Source organism: Musa acuminata, chromosome BXJ2-5, assembly GCF_036884655.1.
Source record: "Musa acuminata AAA Group cultivar baxijiao chromosome BXJ2-5, Cavendish_Baxijiao_AAA, whole genome shotgun sequence".
Taxonomy (NCBI): Eukaryota; Viridiplantae; Streptophyta; class Magnoliopsida; order Zingiberales; family Musaceae; genus Musa; species Musa acuminata.
Genome location: NC_088342.1, coordinates 38,634,046 through 38,652,682, shown reverse-complemented (window position 1 = coordinate 38,652,682; position 18,637 = coordinate 38,634,046). Strand labels below are relative to the sequence as shown.

The 18,637-nt window shown below is 43.8% G+C and overlaps 3 protein-coding genes across 3 annotated transcripts; all 3 read right to left on the bottom strand.

Moving 5' to 3' along the window:
• Nucleotides 1–3,049: 3,049 nt before the first annotated feature.
• LOC135612714 (ferredoxin C 2, chloroplastic-like) lies at nucleotides 3,050–5,174 on the bottom strand. The gene is made up of 6 exons (XM_065109320.1): nucleotides 4,771–5,174; nucleotides 4,593–4,656; nucleotides 4,200–4,288; nucleotides 3,761–3,829; nucleotides 3,590–3,634; nucleotides 3,050–3,285 (listed from the first exon to the last, which is right to left on the bottom strand). Exons 1-6 carry the CDS (start codon nucleotides 5,062–5,064, stop codon nucleotides 3,241–3,243), a joined length of 606 nt encoding a protein of 201 aa, XP_064965392.1. The 5' UTR covers nucleotides 5,065–5,174; the 3' UTR covers nucleotides 3,050–3,240.
• A 373-nt stretch (nucleotides 5,175–5,547) lies between these two features.
• LOC135612712 (germin-like protein 5-1) lies at nucleotides 5,548–6,788 on the bottom strand. The gene is made up of 2 exons (XM_065109318.1): nucleotides 6,325–6,788; nucleotides 5,548–6,241 (listed from the first exon to the last, which is right to left on the bottom strand). The coding sequence occupies exons 1-2, from the start codon at nucleotides 6,434–6,436 to the stop codon at nucleotides 5,694–5,696; spliced, it is 660 nt and encodes a 219-aa protein (XP_064965390.1). The 5' UTR covers nucleotides 6,437–6,788; the 3' UTR covers nucleotides 5,548–5,693.
• A 572-nt stretch (nucleotides 6,789–7,360) lies between these two features.
• LOC135612713 (uncharacterized) lies at nucleotides 7,361–18,416 on the bottom strand. Its single transcript, XM_065109319.1, has 5 exons — nucleotides 17,941–18,416; nucleotides 17,714–17,791; nucleotides 17,049–17,260; nucleotides 7,654–7,759; nucleotides 7,361–7,574 (listed from the first exon to the last, which is right to left on the bottom strand). Exons 1-4 carry the CDS (start codon nucleotides 18,256–18,258, stop codon nucleotides 7,732–7,734), a joined length of 636 nt encoding a protein of 211 aa, XP_064965391.1. The 5' UTR covers nucleotides 18,259–18,416; the 3' UTR covers nucleotides 7,361–7,574; nucleotides 7,654–7,731.
• Between the last annotated feature and the right edge of the window lie 221 nt (nucleotides 18,417–18,637).

The window sequence follows — 18,637 nt, the reverse complement described above, 5'->3', positions numbered from 1 at the left end:
AGAGAAGGGAAACTCTCAAGGAATTACAACAATATTTTCACATAAATTTTCGTTCAAGTTCTTTTGTAAACCAAGCAGGGATGAGTGGGGTATTTATAGGTCCCAAATGAATTTAAATTTGAAGCCAAAATGGTCTCATCCTTGGTTTTCAGGGTACTAGCGGTACCACCATCCAAACATTACTTGGGAGGCCAAGCCTTAGGAGGTTCCACCGCCAACCTTAGTGGTGCCACCGCTTAATCTGGCTCTGGGTCACCGAATGGGCCAATTAGCAAGCTCAATTCAACCCTGATTCAGGTCCAATTGGTCCATATTTGAGTTAGTAGGATTACTCCCAAAACTAACTCAAATTAAGACCTAACTATGATAATTAAGGCTTAAACAATTATAATACAAGCAATCTCAGTTGTTTGGCATATCATTTGTTCATCTAAACTCCCGACGAACTTCTGATATATCGTCCGAACTTTAAGCATATCACCCGATCTATCGGCATGTTGACTCCCACAACATCCGATCTTGGCATAATGTTCAATTCTTCCGACTTGATACTTAATCTTTGACTCTGGCCCAACATTTGATTCTACTGCTTTAATTATTTTATCTTTTCCTAATCATAGTTAATCCTGCATTACTTAAACGTACATTAAAACATAACTTCATCAATTGATTTTATCATTAAAATCTGAGATTCAACAATACGATCTCCCTAAGTAACAAATTTATCTTATATACACAATTTTTGGTTTGGCATATTTTTGCGCACTAATCTTCGCACAATGACAAAAAACTAGTTTTTTGAAAATCTAATATTTTTGTTTTTTTTTCTTCGGCTATGCATATGATGTCCCCCCAGATTTCTCAACAAGATTCATATATGGGATGAAGTAAGCTTCCCAAAGTTAGAACATAAGATTTGATGAGGTGATCAGATCTTATGACTTCGTTAAGAACGAAGATGAGTCTTTATGTGTATAGGAAGGTAAGTGAGAGGGCTATCACCTTCTTTGTGCTTTATGTAGATGACATCCTAATCATTGGGAATAATGTAGGAATATTATCCATAGTTAAAGTTTGGTCATCCAAATATTTCTCCATGAAGGACTTAGGGGAAGCATTCTATATATTGAAGATTCGGATCTATAGAGATAGATCCAATATGATACTTGGCTTGTCTTAGTCGAGGTACATATATACAATTATCAAAAAGTTTGGCATGAAAAATTCTAACAAAGGTCTCATACCGATAAGACATGGAATATCACTTTCCAGGAATATGTCTCTAAAGACTCCTAAAGAAAGGGCAGATATGAATAGAATACCTTATGCCTTAGCGATATGATCTATCACATCTGTTATATTATGTACCAGACCTGATATAGCGCATGCTCTAAGTGTTACTGTTAGGAAATCTAGGGTAGTATTATCACATATGCAGCGAAAGGACAAAAAAATAAAATCTAAAAATTTCTTATAGAAAAAGTTTATCATCATCGTATAAAGATTGGTACACAAAAACTCACAAAACTGAAATTGCACATATATAAAAGATATGTTACCTAGGGAGATTGTATATCTCTAAAAACCTATAGATCTGTGGGAGAGGATGAAGGAGGTCAATTGTCTTCCTCTCTAGCAGTGATCCATACAGCAGGTGCTGTGAATACGCTCCTCAAATCTCTGCACAATCCACGTTTTCAAGCCCATCACACGATCAAGAAAGGGCCAACCCTTCTTGCTATTCACACACCCTAAACTAGGGTTGTTGGCTGAGAAGGAGAGAGAGAGAGAGAGGAGTATAGGAGGTAGCAGCGAAAAGGGTCTAGCCTATACCCCCTTTGGTTCCCTCCTATTTATAGAAGTTCATGTTAACTTAATCATAATAGATCTTGTCCTATTGGGTACTAAATCTTCATCCAACTACCCAAGCCTCTTAGATTAGTGGATTTCTACCTAATAATCTTTCATTGGCTCTTATTAGATCTTATTCACAAAATCCAATAATTGATGGGCTTATTAGATATCGAATAAGATAGGGGCTCCAACAGATATTTCATATTTGAATCTCTATTCATCGTAACACCTACCATATATGTATGACCTTCTAGGCCCAATATCGAGCTTGCCGTGAATCATACCTTTTAGAACTCTTTCTATGTTAGTAAATTATCATCTCTATAATAATTCACCCGACTTATCGACTACGGATGTACTATGTCACTATGCCGTAATCCCCAAACAATACAAGGGATTCCAATTTATTAGACTTGTCTGTCCTCAGTTACCGTATATATATATAGTCTCTCATCCATCTAATCCATCTAATATCCTCTATCCATCAAATTATCATCATCTAAATTATTTTGTAATACTTTAAATAATAAAAATTTAAAAATCATATGTATTTATTAATTTCAAATACATGCATTAATACTTTCAAAATTAAATTAAATAAAGATACATACATTAACACTTATTCTAATCGATATATCCTTCATACATCTTTCCTTTCCTTTCCTTTCCTTATTTTTTCAATATAATTATTTTCCTCCCTTTATTTCTTCCCAATATAAATATCTAATGATATAAGAATATCAAAATCAATTAATTCATGATATAAGAATATAATTATACACTAATCTAATTAACAGAAAACAAGAAAACTCAAAATCATACCTAACATGGTTTTTGTTTTTCGGCTTGATTCGGATTCATCATGTATCAAACCGAGTCATCTGTAAATTTTCTCTTTTTTTGTTCTTTCCTCGGGTGCAGATCAATTGCACTAGCCCTTCTTTTTTTGTCACCATGAGGTAAAATAAGGATTGAAGTGCCACTGAAGTTGATCTAAGAAACATGCTAATGCATTCCCGGCTATGCTTGAAAAGCTTGGCTTTGTCCACGATAATCACATCAAACTATTTCTTCTGTGCAAAAAGCAGCCAACAGCTTGTAGCTCAATATGATCACAGAGGAAACTTCGTATGGGGACTCTGAATGAGATGGATCATCACCCTCTATTGCATACCTTATTGATGAAGGCATAGGATATGAAAGCGGATACACCAGCAATATATAAGCATCTTAAAGAAAAGTCGACACAGCGATAGCAAACGAACGAGATGGAATTCCAAGTAGTTGCACAAACACACAACTCAAAAGTCCGAAAGAAAAGACAGCAAAGGCAGCTCACGTTAACTATCAAAGGTTAAAACATGGACTTTATCTTCCAGGCATCAATCACTCATCACCCATGGCAAGCTCCAATGCATAATCATCTCTTTCCTGTCATTCATGCAATAACAGAGCATCAAGTAGTAAGACTAAACCTCAAAATGAGAAAAATGAAGTTACACTTGTCATGCAATACAAAAAAGAATACCACATAACATTTATTCCAGAGGCAACTAATTCATGCCTAGTAATGCAAGGTTGACAGGTTTCAGGAATCAAATCAACATGCAGTTGGTTGGATTAATTCCTAAAATGAACTCTTACGATAATGCTAGTCCTTCATTCTGTGAATACTAAGACAAGACAACTGAGTTTTCCTATTTATTTTACTGTCTTCTGAGGCTAAAGAACTTACAATTGGTCCTCGTGCAAAATACCGTCCAAATTGGAGCCAGTAAACCTGAAAAGTAGACTACTAGTCAATAGATGCGATTTGTACCATTATCTTCTCAAAAGAAAGGAGGCAAAAATACACAATCTAATAGTGATTTGCAGTTTCCAGGTATCAACTGAAATATAATAATACCTCATCCTCATCTTGAGTTTCAACTTCAATGTCAGAAGATGGAAAACCCACACATAATAATGCATAACCCTGAAAAGATTCAGTGGTCTTCAAAACATCCTCAAGATATTTGATTGCGACAAATATGCTTTAAATTATCGAACTATAGCATCTACCACTACAATAAGAACTTGTCATAGTCTTAAATGACAATGCACATGAAGCTTTAATCTCCAACCTGTAATTTAACCAATCAGGATTATATTAGTTTGGAAACTAATCTTGTAGTAGGACAATTTCGAGTACCAAACTGGTAGCACATTTTCACTATCTCAATCCTGGAGTCGATGAAACAGCTAGCAACATCTATAACTCAATTTAAACAGTACTCTATTATCACATGCAGCAGGGAATTACCACTCGTATGATATAGCCATAATACAAACATAAGGCAACGAACCTTAGCTTTCAACTCCGCAGATATTCCAAGAGCCTCTGGTTGTCTAATTTGACCAGATCTCACTCGAACTGCACAGCTGGTGCAGCAACCTGAACAGTAAATTCCACTTGGGATCATTTGCTTCTGCTTAATTTGGAAGAAATCCTAGCTGATGACACTACATGTATGGATTCTGCAATCCCCATCAACATCCTATAGTGTCCTTGTGATAGCTGAACCTTTTGTAAAATCATAGCAACTCATGCAGAACTCAACCAGCCAAAAAGGTTGCCAATCATTTTCTCAAACAGGTACAAGGTGAGAAAAAAGGCATGAAGATGCCGACATCCTCCCATGCTATTCACACAATAAAGCACTAAATTTGAGGAAAGGGAAGGCCATAAGATGGCATACCGTGCCTGCAAGCAAAGGGCAGGGATATGTTCTGGGACTCTGCAGTGTGTAGGATGTATTGGTCCTGCATCAAATGAAGTAAAGTAACAGCTAATTGACATGGGGAAAAGGAAGTGGAGGTTCTTTGCAGAAGCTCAAGCAGGTGCTTCGACAATGGGGTTAAGGAAATGCCGACTACCTCCGGAACGACGAACTCGTGGACGAGACCCCGCTGCCGGTCATGAACAGTGACCTGGTGAGTCGCGATAGAAGAAGAGGACGAAGTGACCGTCGCGGCCGACGTAGGATTCGTGGTCTGCAGCTCCGCTCGGACCGTCATCGATGACCGGTCGCTGCTCGAATAGCGACGAAGTTGTAAAGGTCGTACTTGCGCCGGGAGGATGATCGTGGAGGAAGAGGATGTAAGGAAGGAGGGACGGCAGCAGTTGTTCGAAGGGATCGGAAGATGCATCACGACCGCCGCTTGCATCATAAGAGCATAGTGTTCGCTTTGTTTCGCTACTTCTCCACCTCCGCCTCCTATCTCCCTCTCGTCTCGCGCGTTCTCAGCCGCTCGCTCCCGGCTAACAACCAGCACGGATAAGACAGCCTGTGAAACAATTCGACGAGGTTAATCGCTCATCACCCACACTCTCCACTAGTCATGCGCCACATAGGCACGCCTAGTAGAACCCTCTCCACACGTGGACGCTTTGAGTCCGTTGAATCGTGCAAAGATCGCTGATGTGGAGCTCTTATGGCCTTTACATAAAAGCTACAGCATCTTGAATCATTTTGACTTGTTTGAGTCACCTCAGCTTGGTTTCAATTTGCCATTACCTTCTGCAACCATGTCTTTTATGTATATTGCTTCTGATAGAATTATTTCAGCCAGAGAGTAGGAAAAAATCCCTCAACTTCTGCAACCATGTCTATCATGTATATTGCTTCTGATAGAATTATTTCAACAAGAGAGTAGGAAAGGGCATTGAATTATTAGGCTTTGATTGGGAGCTATAGTTGCAGTCTTTATTACACTCTCTCATATCTCAATAAGAATTAGAAGTAGCAACTTCATACAAACCATGAATCATAGTGGCCGAGTCCAAGAAATGAGAACTCTCACTTCTTGGGCTGGAGGCGGCTCTTGATCTTCTCGACTTCCTTGGTCCCGATCTGGAAGGCCTTGGTGAGGACATGGTCGGGCACCGAAGGGGTGGCGGCGAAGAGGGTAGCGGCCAGGGACTGTGTGCCTGGGAGCTGGCTGTTGAAGGCGGCGAGGGCGGCGGCGGGGACGTCGGCGTTGTTCTTCTGGAAGTGGACGAGTCCGCGAGGGAAGACGAAGACGTCGCCCTTGGTGATGGTCTTGGCGATCAGCTTGTTGGCGGTGGTGATGAAGCCCACGTCGAGGGTGCCCTCGAGCACGAAGACGATCTCGGTGGCGCGGGGGTGGGTGTGTGGCGGGTTCAGCCCGCCGGGGGCGTAGTCGACGCGGGACATGGACACGCCCAGGGTGTTGAGCCCGGGGATCTTCTCCACGTTGGCGGCGGTGACCAGGGAGCCCATGGTGGTGTTGGTGGCCGCGCCCGGCTTCGCCAGCCCCTGGAAGAAGAAGTCCGCCTCCGTCACGTTCGCTGCCGGCTTGCACGCAAAGCCATTCACCCTCACGCCTGCCGAGGACAGTCGTGAACATGACCAAGAGAAACATCAGATCAAGTAACGAAACCAAGTAGAGCTCAAGAAGGCGCGTTACCAGCGTTGAGATCCGCCACGCAGATATCCTGCAGCATGTCAGGATCCGCAGCAAGGTTGGAAGAAACGAGGAAGAGGAATGAGAAGATGGTGACGAGGGAAGACGTGGCCATGGCTTTTGCTGGTTGCTGCTGAACTATCTTGGTATGAAAGAGAGATTGATGAACTTGCAGGATAAGGAGAAAGAGGTGATGCTATTTGTAAAGGATAACTTGGAGTAGGGTTTGGGTAATGCAGGGGTGAATGACCTTCCAAACCAAGAAAAATTGAGGAAGGCAGATGAAGCAGTATGTCTCAGTTGATGGATATAGCAATAGCTTAGTAGAACTATCTGAACTTAATATAATCGAAGAGATTAAATCAATATATTATCGTTCCAACTAAACTATGAAGCTAAAAGATCTCAAACTGGAATCTTATGGACTGAGAAAACATGGAAGAATACACGGAGAAGAAAGACCCAGTCTTGAGGGGAAAAGAAGTATGAACCTTACGGTCAATGGTCCCCCTTCGAATGGCGTAATAATGCAGCGGCCAACCAACAGCAGGCTTTGCTGACCAAGTTGGGACGCATTTAATGTAGGCTCTGTTAATTCATTAATTAACAACCAGCATATGAAATTATGTAAGATTCTGAAGAGATCAGAGTTCATAATAGAACAAAGATGAAGATAAGACTGGTAAAGCTGCAGTTTAGTGCAGAGTCTAATGAGATTATACCGTGCTCAATGCTGATTGATCAAAAGCATGAACTGCGCTGAACTCCGGACGCTGTCATGGGCTCCTCCAACTTGCAGCAAATGGAGTCAATACTTAACTACAGCTTTAACTTTCAGTGCAAGCCTGAAAGGTGATATTAACACCAAAGCATTGCTGGCAAGCAAAGTGGGCGGGAGAAGACTTCATCAGCTGGGAAAAGATCATCCAGATTCTTCGGTCATGACAGGTTCCTGGAACCTTCTTCACAACTTATTCTCTCTTGTGCTTTTATAGTGGGCTGACTCGAGTTTGAAAAATCTCTTCTCAAAGGCAGGAGGGGTCCAAAGGCATCAGCCAAAGTTATTTTCAAATATACACCCCATTATGTAAGTTCTTAAAACATGTTTAGCTAGAAAGAAGTTTTCATAAGAGCTCTCAATGGTCTCTGTTACAAAGATTGGTTGGAAGCCAATGCTAACCTTGTATCTTCTGCTGATTAGCTTTAGGAGATGCACCTTGAATGATGGCAGGTAGCAGCTTTTTGCATTACATCTGCAATATCAAACATTCAGCATCAGTTGACGATGGCTACTGCATGCTCCATCCCACATAAAATGAAAAAGATCATTACATGCTTAAAAGGGAGCTGCAGTCCTGCTGCCTGTGCAGCAGATAACAAGTGAGGCTCCCAACAAAGTGACCTACTTTATTACTGGCCATTCCTATGACAGGGTCTCCTACAAACAACCAGGTCCATGTCATCTTCCTTGTTCCAGCTAGAATATAAACCATTAAAAAAAGCTTCATGTTTAATTTGAGGTAATAAAAAAGAAAGGATAAACGCAAAGAAGATACACAGAAAGAAGATTTGAGGCAAAGAGTTATAAAAGAAAATTTGAGGTGAGTAATTTCCAGCGATCAGCAATGACCATAGACCTTCTATTCTGATAAAAAAACAGATAAACACAAAGAAGATCCTTGCCTTCAATTAAAATAAAAGTCACAATTACTTAAAACTTGTTAAACAGTTCTCTGAAAGATGATATGCTATTTTTGTTTATTGAATTTCATATCCAATCACAGTATCACACCTTTTTGCAAATTAAGAGATCGTTTTAGAAAAAATCTATCATATTTCGACCTGATAAGATGCAGTCTGTGGCTTTGGAGCAAGTACAAGCAATTCATTTTCTTTATGCAGCAACCAGTTACAGTCATAGGAAAACATCAAGTTGGCTGTTTAAACAAGATATGCATAGTTTCATGGCCCCCAAATAATGGTTAGATGATGGTATGATACATGACATTTGGCATGGGATACATGTCAACAAATATCGACTTTATGCCAGCCTAGTGCTCTGTCAGCATACACTTAGCATGCCAAAATTGCCAGTAGTATTCCACTTGGCATGTGAAACAACTAAGCAGAAAAGGCCAGTATATATATAGAAACAATAACCACAATAAATATGCAATAACTAAAACATAGAAAAGATTGTAATATGATTTGGGACATGGATCTGTATCGACCCCGAAGTGTAACTTACTTTTCTTTCTCGGCACAAGGTTCTTGTGATTTGTGACAATATGACATCATAACAATAACCATAGTGGTGGGTGGCTCAATTTGAGATCTATGGTACATCTTGGTGACCTTCAATTTATGAAAAAAAAAAAAACAAAGCAACAACTACCTGGGAGACATTTTCCATAGATTATTCTGCAAGCATATTATTGCAGGAAAAGTCAAACATCATTGCAAGTCCACAATGCAAAAGTTTAATAAATTAGGTTACAAGTCAATGCTGTTTTTATTACTTCCACTTTGCTGTTTTCTTATCAATACTGGAATAACAATTCACATGCACCATCAACCATCACCCTGTCAAATGAAAGACATTACTGCAATGTATATCTGCCCATTTTATAAGGAGATAGTGCAATTTCTCATTTATCCATGAACATTGTGCTATCGACAGAACCATGCATCCTCTAAAATTTGATCAATCTTTACTGTTTACATGCAAGAGTACCACATACTAACCAATCAGCACAAGTTAACCACTTGTTTCAAGTGTCGAAAGATCTGCAGCCCTGCATCTATTTACAAATATTTAAGGGGATGGAACAAAGGATTAAGGATGGAGCAACAATGTGACAGGGCTGTCAAGTCTTAGGTAGATAGTTCATGAATTCTTAATGATATAGAAAAGCTAACAAAAATGTCAAAGGATTTAACTGTGGGAATTGTGCTATCCTAATAATTTATGAGATGATGCAGCACGAATTCCATCCCCTAAGAGCAATTTTCATGCATTATTTTGGTGAAAATGTCCATGTAACTTTGTTTTTTGGACTATAATAGGAACCATAATAATGTCAATAGATGGATGAATCATATATTAGCAACCATGAAAGAACACCTGAAAATACTTGATATGCCCGTAGGTGCATACATGCCAGATTCTTCAACATTGATACAAAACAAGTGTGTTGTCTACACCTTTTTATGAAACTAAACACAAAATATGCAAGACATTTCAAAACATATCATTGCTAATCAAGGTTCGTAATTTCATATCGTACCGGAATATCGAGCTCAGCTAGGTACGGTATGAGTATACTGAGTGGTACGTTATGGCGTACTGCTTAGTGTATATACATATATATAATAAAAAAGTTAAAAAATAAAAAACGACGCCATCGCCTCGTTTCTTCTCCTCGCGTGGGGAGAAGAAACCTCATTTTCTTCTCCCTGTGAAGCCTCGACTACGTCACCGAGGCTTCTTCTCCTCGCGCGGATGAGGAGAAGTCACCAACGATACCGAGACCTATCGCCTAACACGAGGAGGAGATGACATCTCATCTGCGACGTCCAACAAGGAAGGGTGGCGACGATTGAAATCGACCGTCATCGACCGATTTCATGTGGTAAGGGGGCGAAAACAGCCCCAATCGACGGTACCACCCGGTAGCGGGCTGTCACGAACGGTCGTCGCGCACTCGCAACAACTCCGTTCAACGAACCGTTCGTCGCTCACACCTACATGAACAGTTGCTTGACAGCATGTTTTCTCTTGGTTTTGGGTCATTTTGCTTGTAAAAATGTAAGTTCGAACAAGCTGCAGCGTTACAAAGCGACTGCTCACCGAACCGAGCAAAACAGCCCCAAAACAGCTCCGTTTCCGCGTGCCGCGGGTTGATTTCTGGAATCTGCCTCCGCTCACCAAAATGTCAGCCATCTCAGCCCCTTTGAACCCCCCGGGTGGCACAGGGCTGGATGGGGCTTCGGATATATACCGGGCGTTGAACACTCTTTCGCAAGTTCGCACGTTGCCTTGACGAGAACTTGTTGTCGCGCCCGGGACCAGGTGAGCGGCTGTTTGTGAGCTTGCAGTTGTTCGTTCAACCTTCTAAAGCCCTTGTTTTCCCCCTCTCCCTCTTTTCTATTGTGCACGCAAGGTGCTCGCTAAATTGCTTGTAAAGCTTCCCCTTTTCGCGAGATTTCGGGACTTGTCCGTTGCTCGTTCTTTCGAACTAATCAACTTTCTCTTTTACAGGTCCTTCGGGACCTGCGAGAGGTTACAAGTAGGTTGATCTTTGCGGAGCAATATCGCAAGGGCGAAGCGCGACTTAGGCAACGCAAGCTAAGTTCATATTTTGGCCGCAAGGGTGCCTCAGGCCTTAGGCAATTCCAGCTAAGGCCGTGACATTGTGGTATCAGAGCAGGCAAGCACTTCGAGCGAGCAGCGAACGAACTTCGCAACTTCGCCATGGTAACGCATCGTGGCGAATCAAGCAAGACAGGACAAGCCGGACCCTTGCCCCAAGCAGCCGCAGGTGGGCTGCATGTGCACACTCGCTCTCATGCTGTTGGAGCCGCTCAAGAGGAGCGCGGCAGCGAACATGATGAGCGAGAAGTTGGCTACACTCCGCGAGCGGAGGAAGCACAATCTAGAGCGCTAATTGGGAAAAAGAGTCACAAGGAGGGACTCACAACGGCGGAAACCCGCCTGGATGTTCTTGAAGCGAGCATGAAGGAACTCTACCATGGCCAACAAAGGCTTGTTGGGGTAGAGAGCTCGCAAGAGGAAGCGGAGTCCAGGATCGACAAGGTCGAGGCCCTAGTCGACCGACTATCTGATGACACCAAAGACTCCGTGCAACACTTACAGGATATTGTCGCGGAACTCACTTCAAAGGTGGCCATGCTCACAAGAACACTAAATGCCGGAGAAAGCAACACCCGCGTTGCACCGCCACAAAATTTGAGGGCACCCGAGCCTCATGGATATGGAGGGGCCAGAGATGCCAAAGAGCTCGAGAACTTTCTGTTAGACATGGAACAATACTTCCGAACTACGAGGCCCGATTCTAAAGATACCAAAGTTTCTATAGCAACAATGTATTTGAACGGAGATGCGAAACTTTGGTGGCGAACCCGTTGGGAGGAGATCCAACAAGGTCGGTGTCGAGTCGACACATGGAAAGACTTGAAGCGAGAGTTGAGAACTCAGTTCCTACCGGAGAACACAAAGTTCGTCGCAAGAAGGAAGTTGAGATAACTCCGCCAGAGTACCATCATCCGAGACTATGTGAAACAATTTTCTGAACTAATGCTGGACATACAGGACATGTCCGAGAAGGACAAGTTGTTCAGCTTCCTCGATGGTTTGAAGCCATGGGCTCAACAGGAGCTAAATCGAAGGAATGTTACCGATGTGGTCGGGGCAACCGCCATGGGCTCAACAGCTGCAGAAAGACTCACCGACTTTGTTTCCTCCAAAGACCCAGGGAGAAGGAAACAATCTTCAGGCAATCGCCCTCCAAAACATTCTCGAGGGAAGGAGCTCGGGGGCGAACAAAAGAAGAAGAGTTCCCACAAAGGGCCAAACCCGAAAGGCAAGACCTCAAAACCTGGAGGATGTTTCTTGTGCGGAGGACCGTACATAGTGAGGGAGTGCCCATAAAAATAGGCACTCAATGCTTTGACGGCTTCCATCCACCCCCCCCCCCCCCCCCCGATCGGACAAGGGAAAAATTGTTGCTCTTAGTTCGAGCAGTTCTGAATCCAGCAGCGACGACGATGAGTCGCAAGGACCCCAAATGGGAGCAATGCGTTTGTTGAACGCCATGCGGGGTCAAGTGGGGGAGAACATCAAGATAAAGCTACAAAAAGCAGGAAGTAGTGAGCTGATGTATGTGGACATCAAGCTAAATGGCCAAACGACCCGTGCAATGGTGGACACGGGTGCTGCCCACAACTTCATAGCCGATCGAGAAGCACAGCGACTTGGGTTGATCTTGGAGAAGAGCCCAAGCCGAATGAAGGCGGTGAACTAGGAGGCCAGGCGAATCTCCGGGTTGGCGAAGGGTGTTCCCATCAAAATCGGGACATGGAGCGGGAACACCAACATGATGGTCGTGCCATTGGATGACTTCCAAGTGATTCTTGGAATGGAGTTTATGCACGCGGCGAAGTTTGTGCCAATGCTGTTCTTGAACTCCCTATGTATGATGGGAGGCGATGACCCCTACGTGGTTCCCGTCTCTCGGAGAGGAACCAAGGAGCCCCAACACATATCGGCATTACAACTGAAGAAAGGGGTGCGAAAAGGCGAATTGATATTCATGGCTGCTATGAAGCTAGAGCCACTCAACGAGAAGGCCATTCAAGAACCTACTGTGGTGGCGAACGTCCTGAAAGAGTTCAAGGACGTTATGCCACCCGAGTTACCAAAGACTCTTCCACCACGTAGAGGCGTGGATCACAGCATCGAGCTGGAGCCAGGAGTGAAGCCTCCAGCGAGACCACCCTACCGCATGCCCCCGCCAGAGTTGGCAGAACTCAGGAAGCAGTTAGGTGAACTGTTAAGCGGTGGTCTCATCCGCAGCTCTAAAGCACCTTTCGGAGCTCCAGTTCTCTTCAAGAAGAAACAAGATGGGAGCCTCCAATTATGCGTCGACTACCGAGCCCTCAACAAAGTGACAGTGAAGAACAAGTATCTCATCCCGCTCATTGCGGACTTGTTCGACCAATTGGGCAAAGCTAAGTATTTCTCAAAACTCGACCTTCGGTCGGGGTATTGGTAGGTGCGCATTGGTGAAGGCAACAAAGCGAAGACTACCTGTGTGACCAGGTATGGAGCGTTTGAGTTCTTGGTGATGCCTTTCGGCTTAACCAACGCTCCGGCCACATTCTGCACTCTCATGAACCAGCTATTCAAGGAGTATTTGGATAAGTTTGTGGTCGTCTACTTGGACGATATCGTCGTCTACAATCAAACGCTCGAGGAGCACGTCAAGCACCTTCGGACGATTTTCAAGGTTCTCAGGGAGAACACTTTGTTCGTGAAAAGGGAGAAATGCTACTTTGCTCAAACTGAGATATTATTCTTGGGACATCGAATCGGTGATGGCTCCATTCGGATGGATAAGTCGAAGGTGCAAGCGGTTGCGGAATGGCGAACTCCAAAGAAAGTGCCAGAGTTGAGATCCTTCCTTGGTTTCGTCAATTATTATCGACGCTTCATAGCGGGATATTCGAAGCGTGCAACCCCACTAACGGAGTTGCTGAAGAAGGAGCAGCTTTGGAAGTGGTCTTACAAATGTGAAATAGCATTCCAAGATATGAAGGCTGCTGTTATGAAAGAACCAGTGCTCAAATTGCCAGACTATATGGAGCCTTTTGAAGTCCATGCAGATGCTTCGGACTTCGCTATTGGGGGAGTACTCATGCAGGAGGGTCATCCGGTGGCCTACGAGAGCCGCAAACTCAACGAGACCGAGCGGCGGTATCCAGTGCATGAGAAGGAGATGACAGCAGTGATCCACTGTCTACGAGTTTGGCAACACTATCTCCTCGGATTGCGATTTGTGCTGAGGACGGACAACATCGCTCTGAGCTATTTCCAAACTCAGAAGAAGCTCTCACCAAAGCAGGCGCGTTGGCAGGACTTCCTGGCTGAATTTGATATGGCAATGGAGTATAAGCCTGGGAAGGCAAATGTCGTGGCCGATGCATTGAGTCGGAAGGTGGAGCGTGTGAATGCCGCACAATTGGAGGGCGAAGACCAAGCAAGTCAATTGCACTCCAACTTCCTTTCCAGAATCAGGGATGGACTGTATAGTGACCCCCAGGCAGTTATCCTGATGCAGCTCATCAAAGAAGGCAAGGCACGACGATTTTAGGTCCAGGAGGGACTCGTTTACATAAAAGGGAATAGGGTTTATGTTCCCCGAGTGGACAATTTGAGGCGTGAACTCTTAAAAGAGTGTCACGATTCCCTTTGGGTTGGACACCCAGGCATTCACAGAACGTTGGCTCTCGTGGAGAGGGCCTTCTACTGGCCGAAGATGGGGACTGATGTGGAGGAATATGTTCGAACATGCCTTACTTGCCAACAAGACAAGGTGGAGCAGCGGAAGCCGGTGGGACTTTTGGAGCCGTTGCCCGTACCAGAAAGGCCGTGGGAGAGCATTTCCTTGGATTTCATATCAAGCTTGCCACTTGTAGGGAGACTCGAATCGATACTCGTGGTGGTCGATCGGTTTTCAAAGTATGCAACTTTCATTGCTGCTCCCCTACACTGTTCAGCAAAGGAGGCGGTCAAGCTGATGATGAAGGATGTGGTGAAGTATTGGGGAGTCCCACACAATATCATTAGTGATCGAGATGCTCGGTTCCTGGGACGATTCTGGACCGAGCTATTCAAATTGTTGGGGTCGAAGTTATACTTCTCTACAAGCCTCCACCCCCAGACGGATGGCCAGACTGAAAGGATAAACTCGCTCCTGGAGCAATATCTCCGGCACTACGTGAGTGCCAACCAACGAGATTGGGTGAAGCTGTTGGACATTGCCCAATTCTCCTACAACTTGCAACGGAGCTCTGCATCCAACAAGAGCCCCTTCAAGATCATCACAGGACAACAACCGTCGACTCCGCACACCATGGCAATTGGGTATACTGGGAGTAGTCCATCAGCCTATCATTTCGCAAAGGAGTGGCATCAAAATGCAGATATTGCCCGGGCTTACTTAGAGAAGGCGACAAAAAGGATGAAGAAGTGGGCAGACTTGGGAAGGCGACCGCAAGAGTTCAAAGTTGGCGATTTGGTGTTGGTAAAGCTCCAACCGGCATCACTCCAATTCTTTAGGAACAAAGTCCACAAAGGATTGGTGCGCAAGTATGAAGGGCCCTTCTCAATTATCAGCAGGGTAGGCAACGTCTCTTACAAGTTGCAGCTGCCGGTGTAGTTCAAAATTCACAACGTTCTTCACGCCAGCAACCTAAAAGCCTACCACTCGGATCCGCAAGATGCTTCCCGAAGTGTTCCAACTCGGCTACCTCCCATCACAGCCTCCTACGAGAAGCGAGTTGAAACCATTCTGGCGGACCGCAAGATAAAGCTACCCAACGGAGCTGAGCAGACAGAGTACTTGGTGAAGTGGCGAAAGCTTCCCCGAACTGAAGCCAGTTGGGAGCCTGAAGATGCCCTGCGACATGAAGAAGAAATCATCAACAACTACCAACAAGCGTCGACGAGGGCATCGACAGTTTAAGTAGGGGAGAATGTCACGAACGGTGTCGCGTACTCGCAACAACTCCGTTCAACGAACCGTTCGTCGCTCACACCTACATGTATAGCTGCTTGACAACATGTTTTCTCTTGGTTTTGGGTCATTTTGTTTGTAAAAATGTAAGTTCAAACAAGCTGCAGCGTTACAAAGCGACCGCTCACCGAACCGAGCAAAACAGCCCCAAAACAGCCCAAAACAGCTCCGTTTTCGTGTGCCGCGGACTGATTTCTGGAATCTACCTCCGCTCACCAAAACGTCAGCCATCTCAGCCCCTTTGAACCCCCCGGGTGGCACAGGGCTGGATGGGGCTTCGGATATATACCGGGCGTTGAACACTATTTCGCAAGTTCGCACGTTGCCTTGACGGGAACTTGTTGTCGCGCCCGGGACCAGGTGAGCGACTGTTTGTGGGATTGCAGTTGTTCCTTCAACCTTCTAAAGCCCTTGTTTTCCCCCTCTCCCTCTTTTCTCTTGTGCACGCAAGGTGCTCGCTGAATTGCTTGTAAAGCTTCCCCTTTTCGCGAGACTTCGGGACTTGTCCGTTGCTCGTTCTTTCGAACTAATCAACTTTCTCTTTTACAGGTCCTTCGGTACCTGCGAGAGGTTACAAGTGGGCTGATCTTTGCGGAGCAATATCGCAAGGGCGAAGCGCGACTTAGGCAACGCAAGCTAAGTTCGCGTCTTGACCGCAAGGGTGCCTCACGCCTTAGGCAATTCTAGCTAAGGCCGTGACAGGGCGGTCCACGTACCGGTTTGCTAACGGACTGGTACGTACTACCCGATACGAGCGGCATCATTCGAAATTAAAAACCTTGTTATTAATAATATATACAATGTACATTTTAATTTACTATGTATGTGAAAGTCTCCTTATACATTTGTAAATGTATTTTAATAACTACAGCATGTTAATCATTTAAACAGCTAGTATGCTTGTAATTTTATGGATACAACTTGCACAAAATGCATATTTGTTAGCAAAGTTATACCAATAAATAGAAGATAAATATTAACTCTTGCGTCAATTCCATGCCACAACCTACTTTTCTTTTTTATAATTTTAGCAATAAATATCTGTACCTCATCATGTTTGTGTTCCAAATTCACTGAGCTTTAAAATCTGCAGAACAAAAACATATCAATGTAAATAGGACTTGACTAACAGAATAACAAATAAGATTATAAGGGCTTCCACAGAATGCAAGATGTTTCTTGAATTTGTAACACATTTTTTCTTGTCTTTGTTGCTTTTGTAGCAAATTAACAAAGAGATGCAACTAGCTAATATTTTCAATAAAATGCCACAAAGATATTTTGACCAACCTTTAGATTTGGTTCCTATTCATACTCAGCTTAACAAATATCTCCTAGTTTGCAAATCAAGTTTTCCTGAACTTGAAATCTTAAAATATCATTACATGCATGAGAACAATTGTGAATTACCAGATGTCAAGCATTTCGCCTTTCATTCTTTGGATTCTTTGAGCTTCTTCTCGAACACATAAAAGATTAGTTTTGACTTCCCTGCAAAGTCTCCCTTCAATAAGGCGGACAGGTAACCAAAGCTTTGGCACCAACTCCACGACATAGGACAGTGTCGTCTGGAATTCTTTCCCCGCCAGAATCTTCTCATCTTCATCAACATCATATCCAATCTAGATAGAAGACTGAAATTAGGGTTTCAGTTCAACAACTTAGATTAAACTTATAGAAGTCATCACACACCTCACACACTGAGTGCAACTAATCAGAGACACATGAATGCAACGTGACAAGTTCTATATTATGAAGAGGAATCCCATTCCAATCTTCCAGTTTCTATGGAAAGTCAAAGGTCATGCTTTTCTAACTTTTGCTAAAATAATTAACTATAAATCCCAAGGGCTAGAGTTAGATATCCCATGGAGGGTGTATAATTCAATTACAGGTGACTTGCCCTAAATTCACATCAAGAAGCATTATTTGGAACGGCTGACTTCACAAAAAAAAGACTCAAACAAGAGCAAGGAGACCTCCACCTGTTCAATCGACCACTTCCCTTCAAATATATGGAAATCACCTTCGACCATCATGAAATCGATATCCCTCCTCCGACCACGAGACGTTACCTGGAGATCTCTCTCGTAACAATCTAGGACACCCTTTGCATCAAACTTGAGACCGAGCGCCAGGTTTTGCTGACCGACCTGTTTAAGAAGACAAACCCTTTATGATACTCATTTTAACGCCGCCTCGATGACTAGAATTTACGATTGCTAAACTCAAATATAATGTCTTCCCCAAATCGAATAAAAATCGCAACTTTAAATGTGGCAGCACGGAGAGGATCCATCACCTGATAAAGCCGCGCAAACTTGTCCTTCTTGTCGAGCAGCTGGCTGACGGCCAAGCTGGGGATGAAGTCGGCGAGGCCTTCGTAGTCCGTTAAGACGCTCCACACCGACTCCAAGTCGGCGTTCACACGGACCCGGGACTGTATCCTCCGCTTATTCTTCTGCTCCCCGACCTTCTCGACCTCGATTTCGAACCTGTCCTCCCCTTCGCTGTTTCTGGAGGCCGAATCGAGGCCCGCAAGCACCTCGTCGCCACCGTCGTCGTCGGGACCATCGCGGGGAAAATTGGAGGCGGAATTGGCGAGGAGAGGGTGCCTCATGGGTCGATTAAGAGAGATGGATTTGCCGTGAGACAAGGAGGATAAGGAGGAGAAATATAGAGGAGGACCGGAGGAGAAGGGTGAGAACAAAGAATGGGGATGGGGGTGAACGAGAAGAGGCGAATACACCGCGAGTTGAACGGCTACTACACCCAACATCCCTTCTTTTGCTCTGCCCTTTTCATTTCTCTCTTTATAGCTTTTATTATTATTATTATTATTATTATTATTATTATTATTATTATTATTATTATAATTATGTTTCTCAGATTTTAATGCAAAATTGCAGTTTACAAAAAAAATTTCTCTCTTTATATTTTTTTTCTTATTATCATTTTCATATATCCTTCCAAATTAAATAATTTTGTAGTCGTCTCTC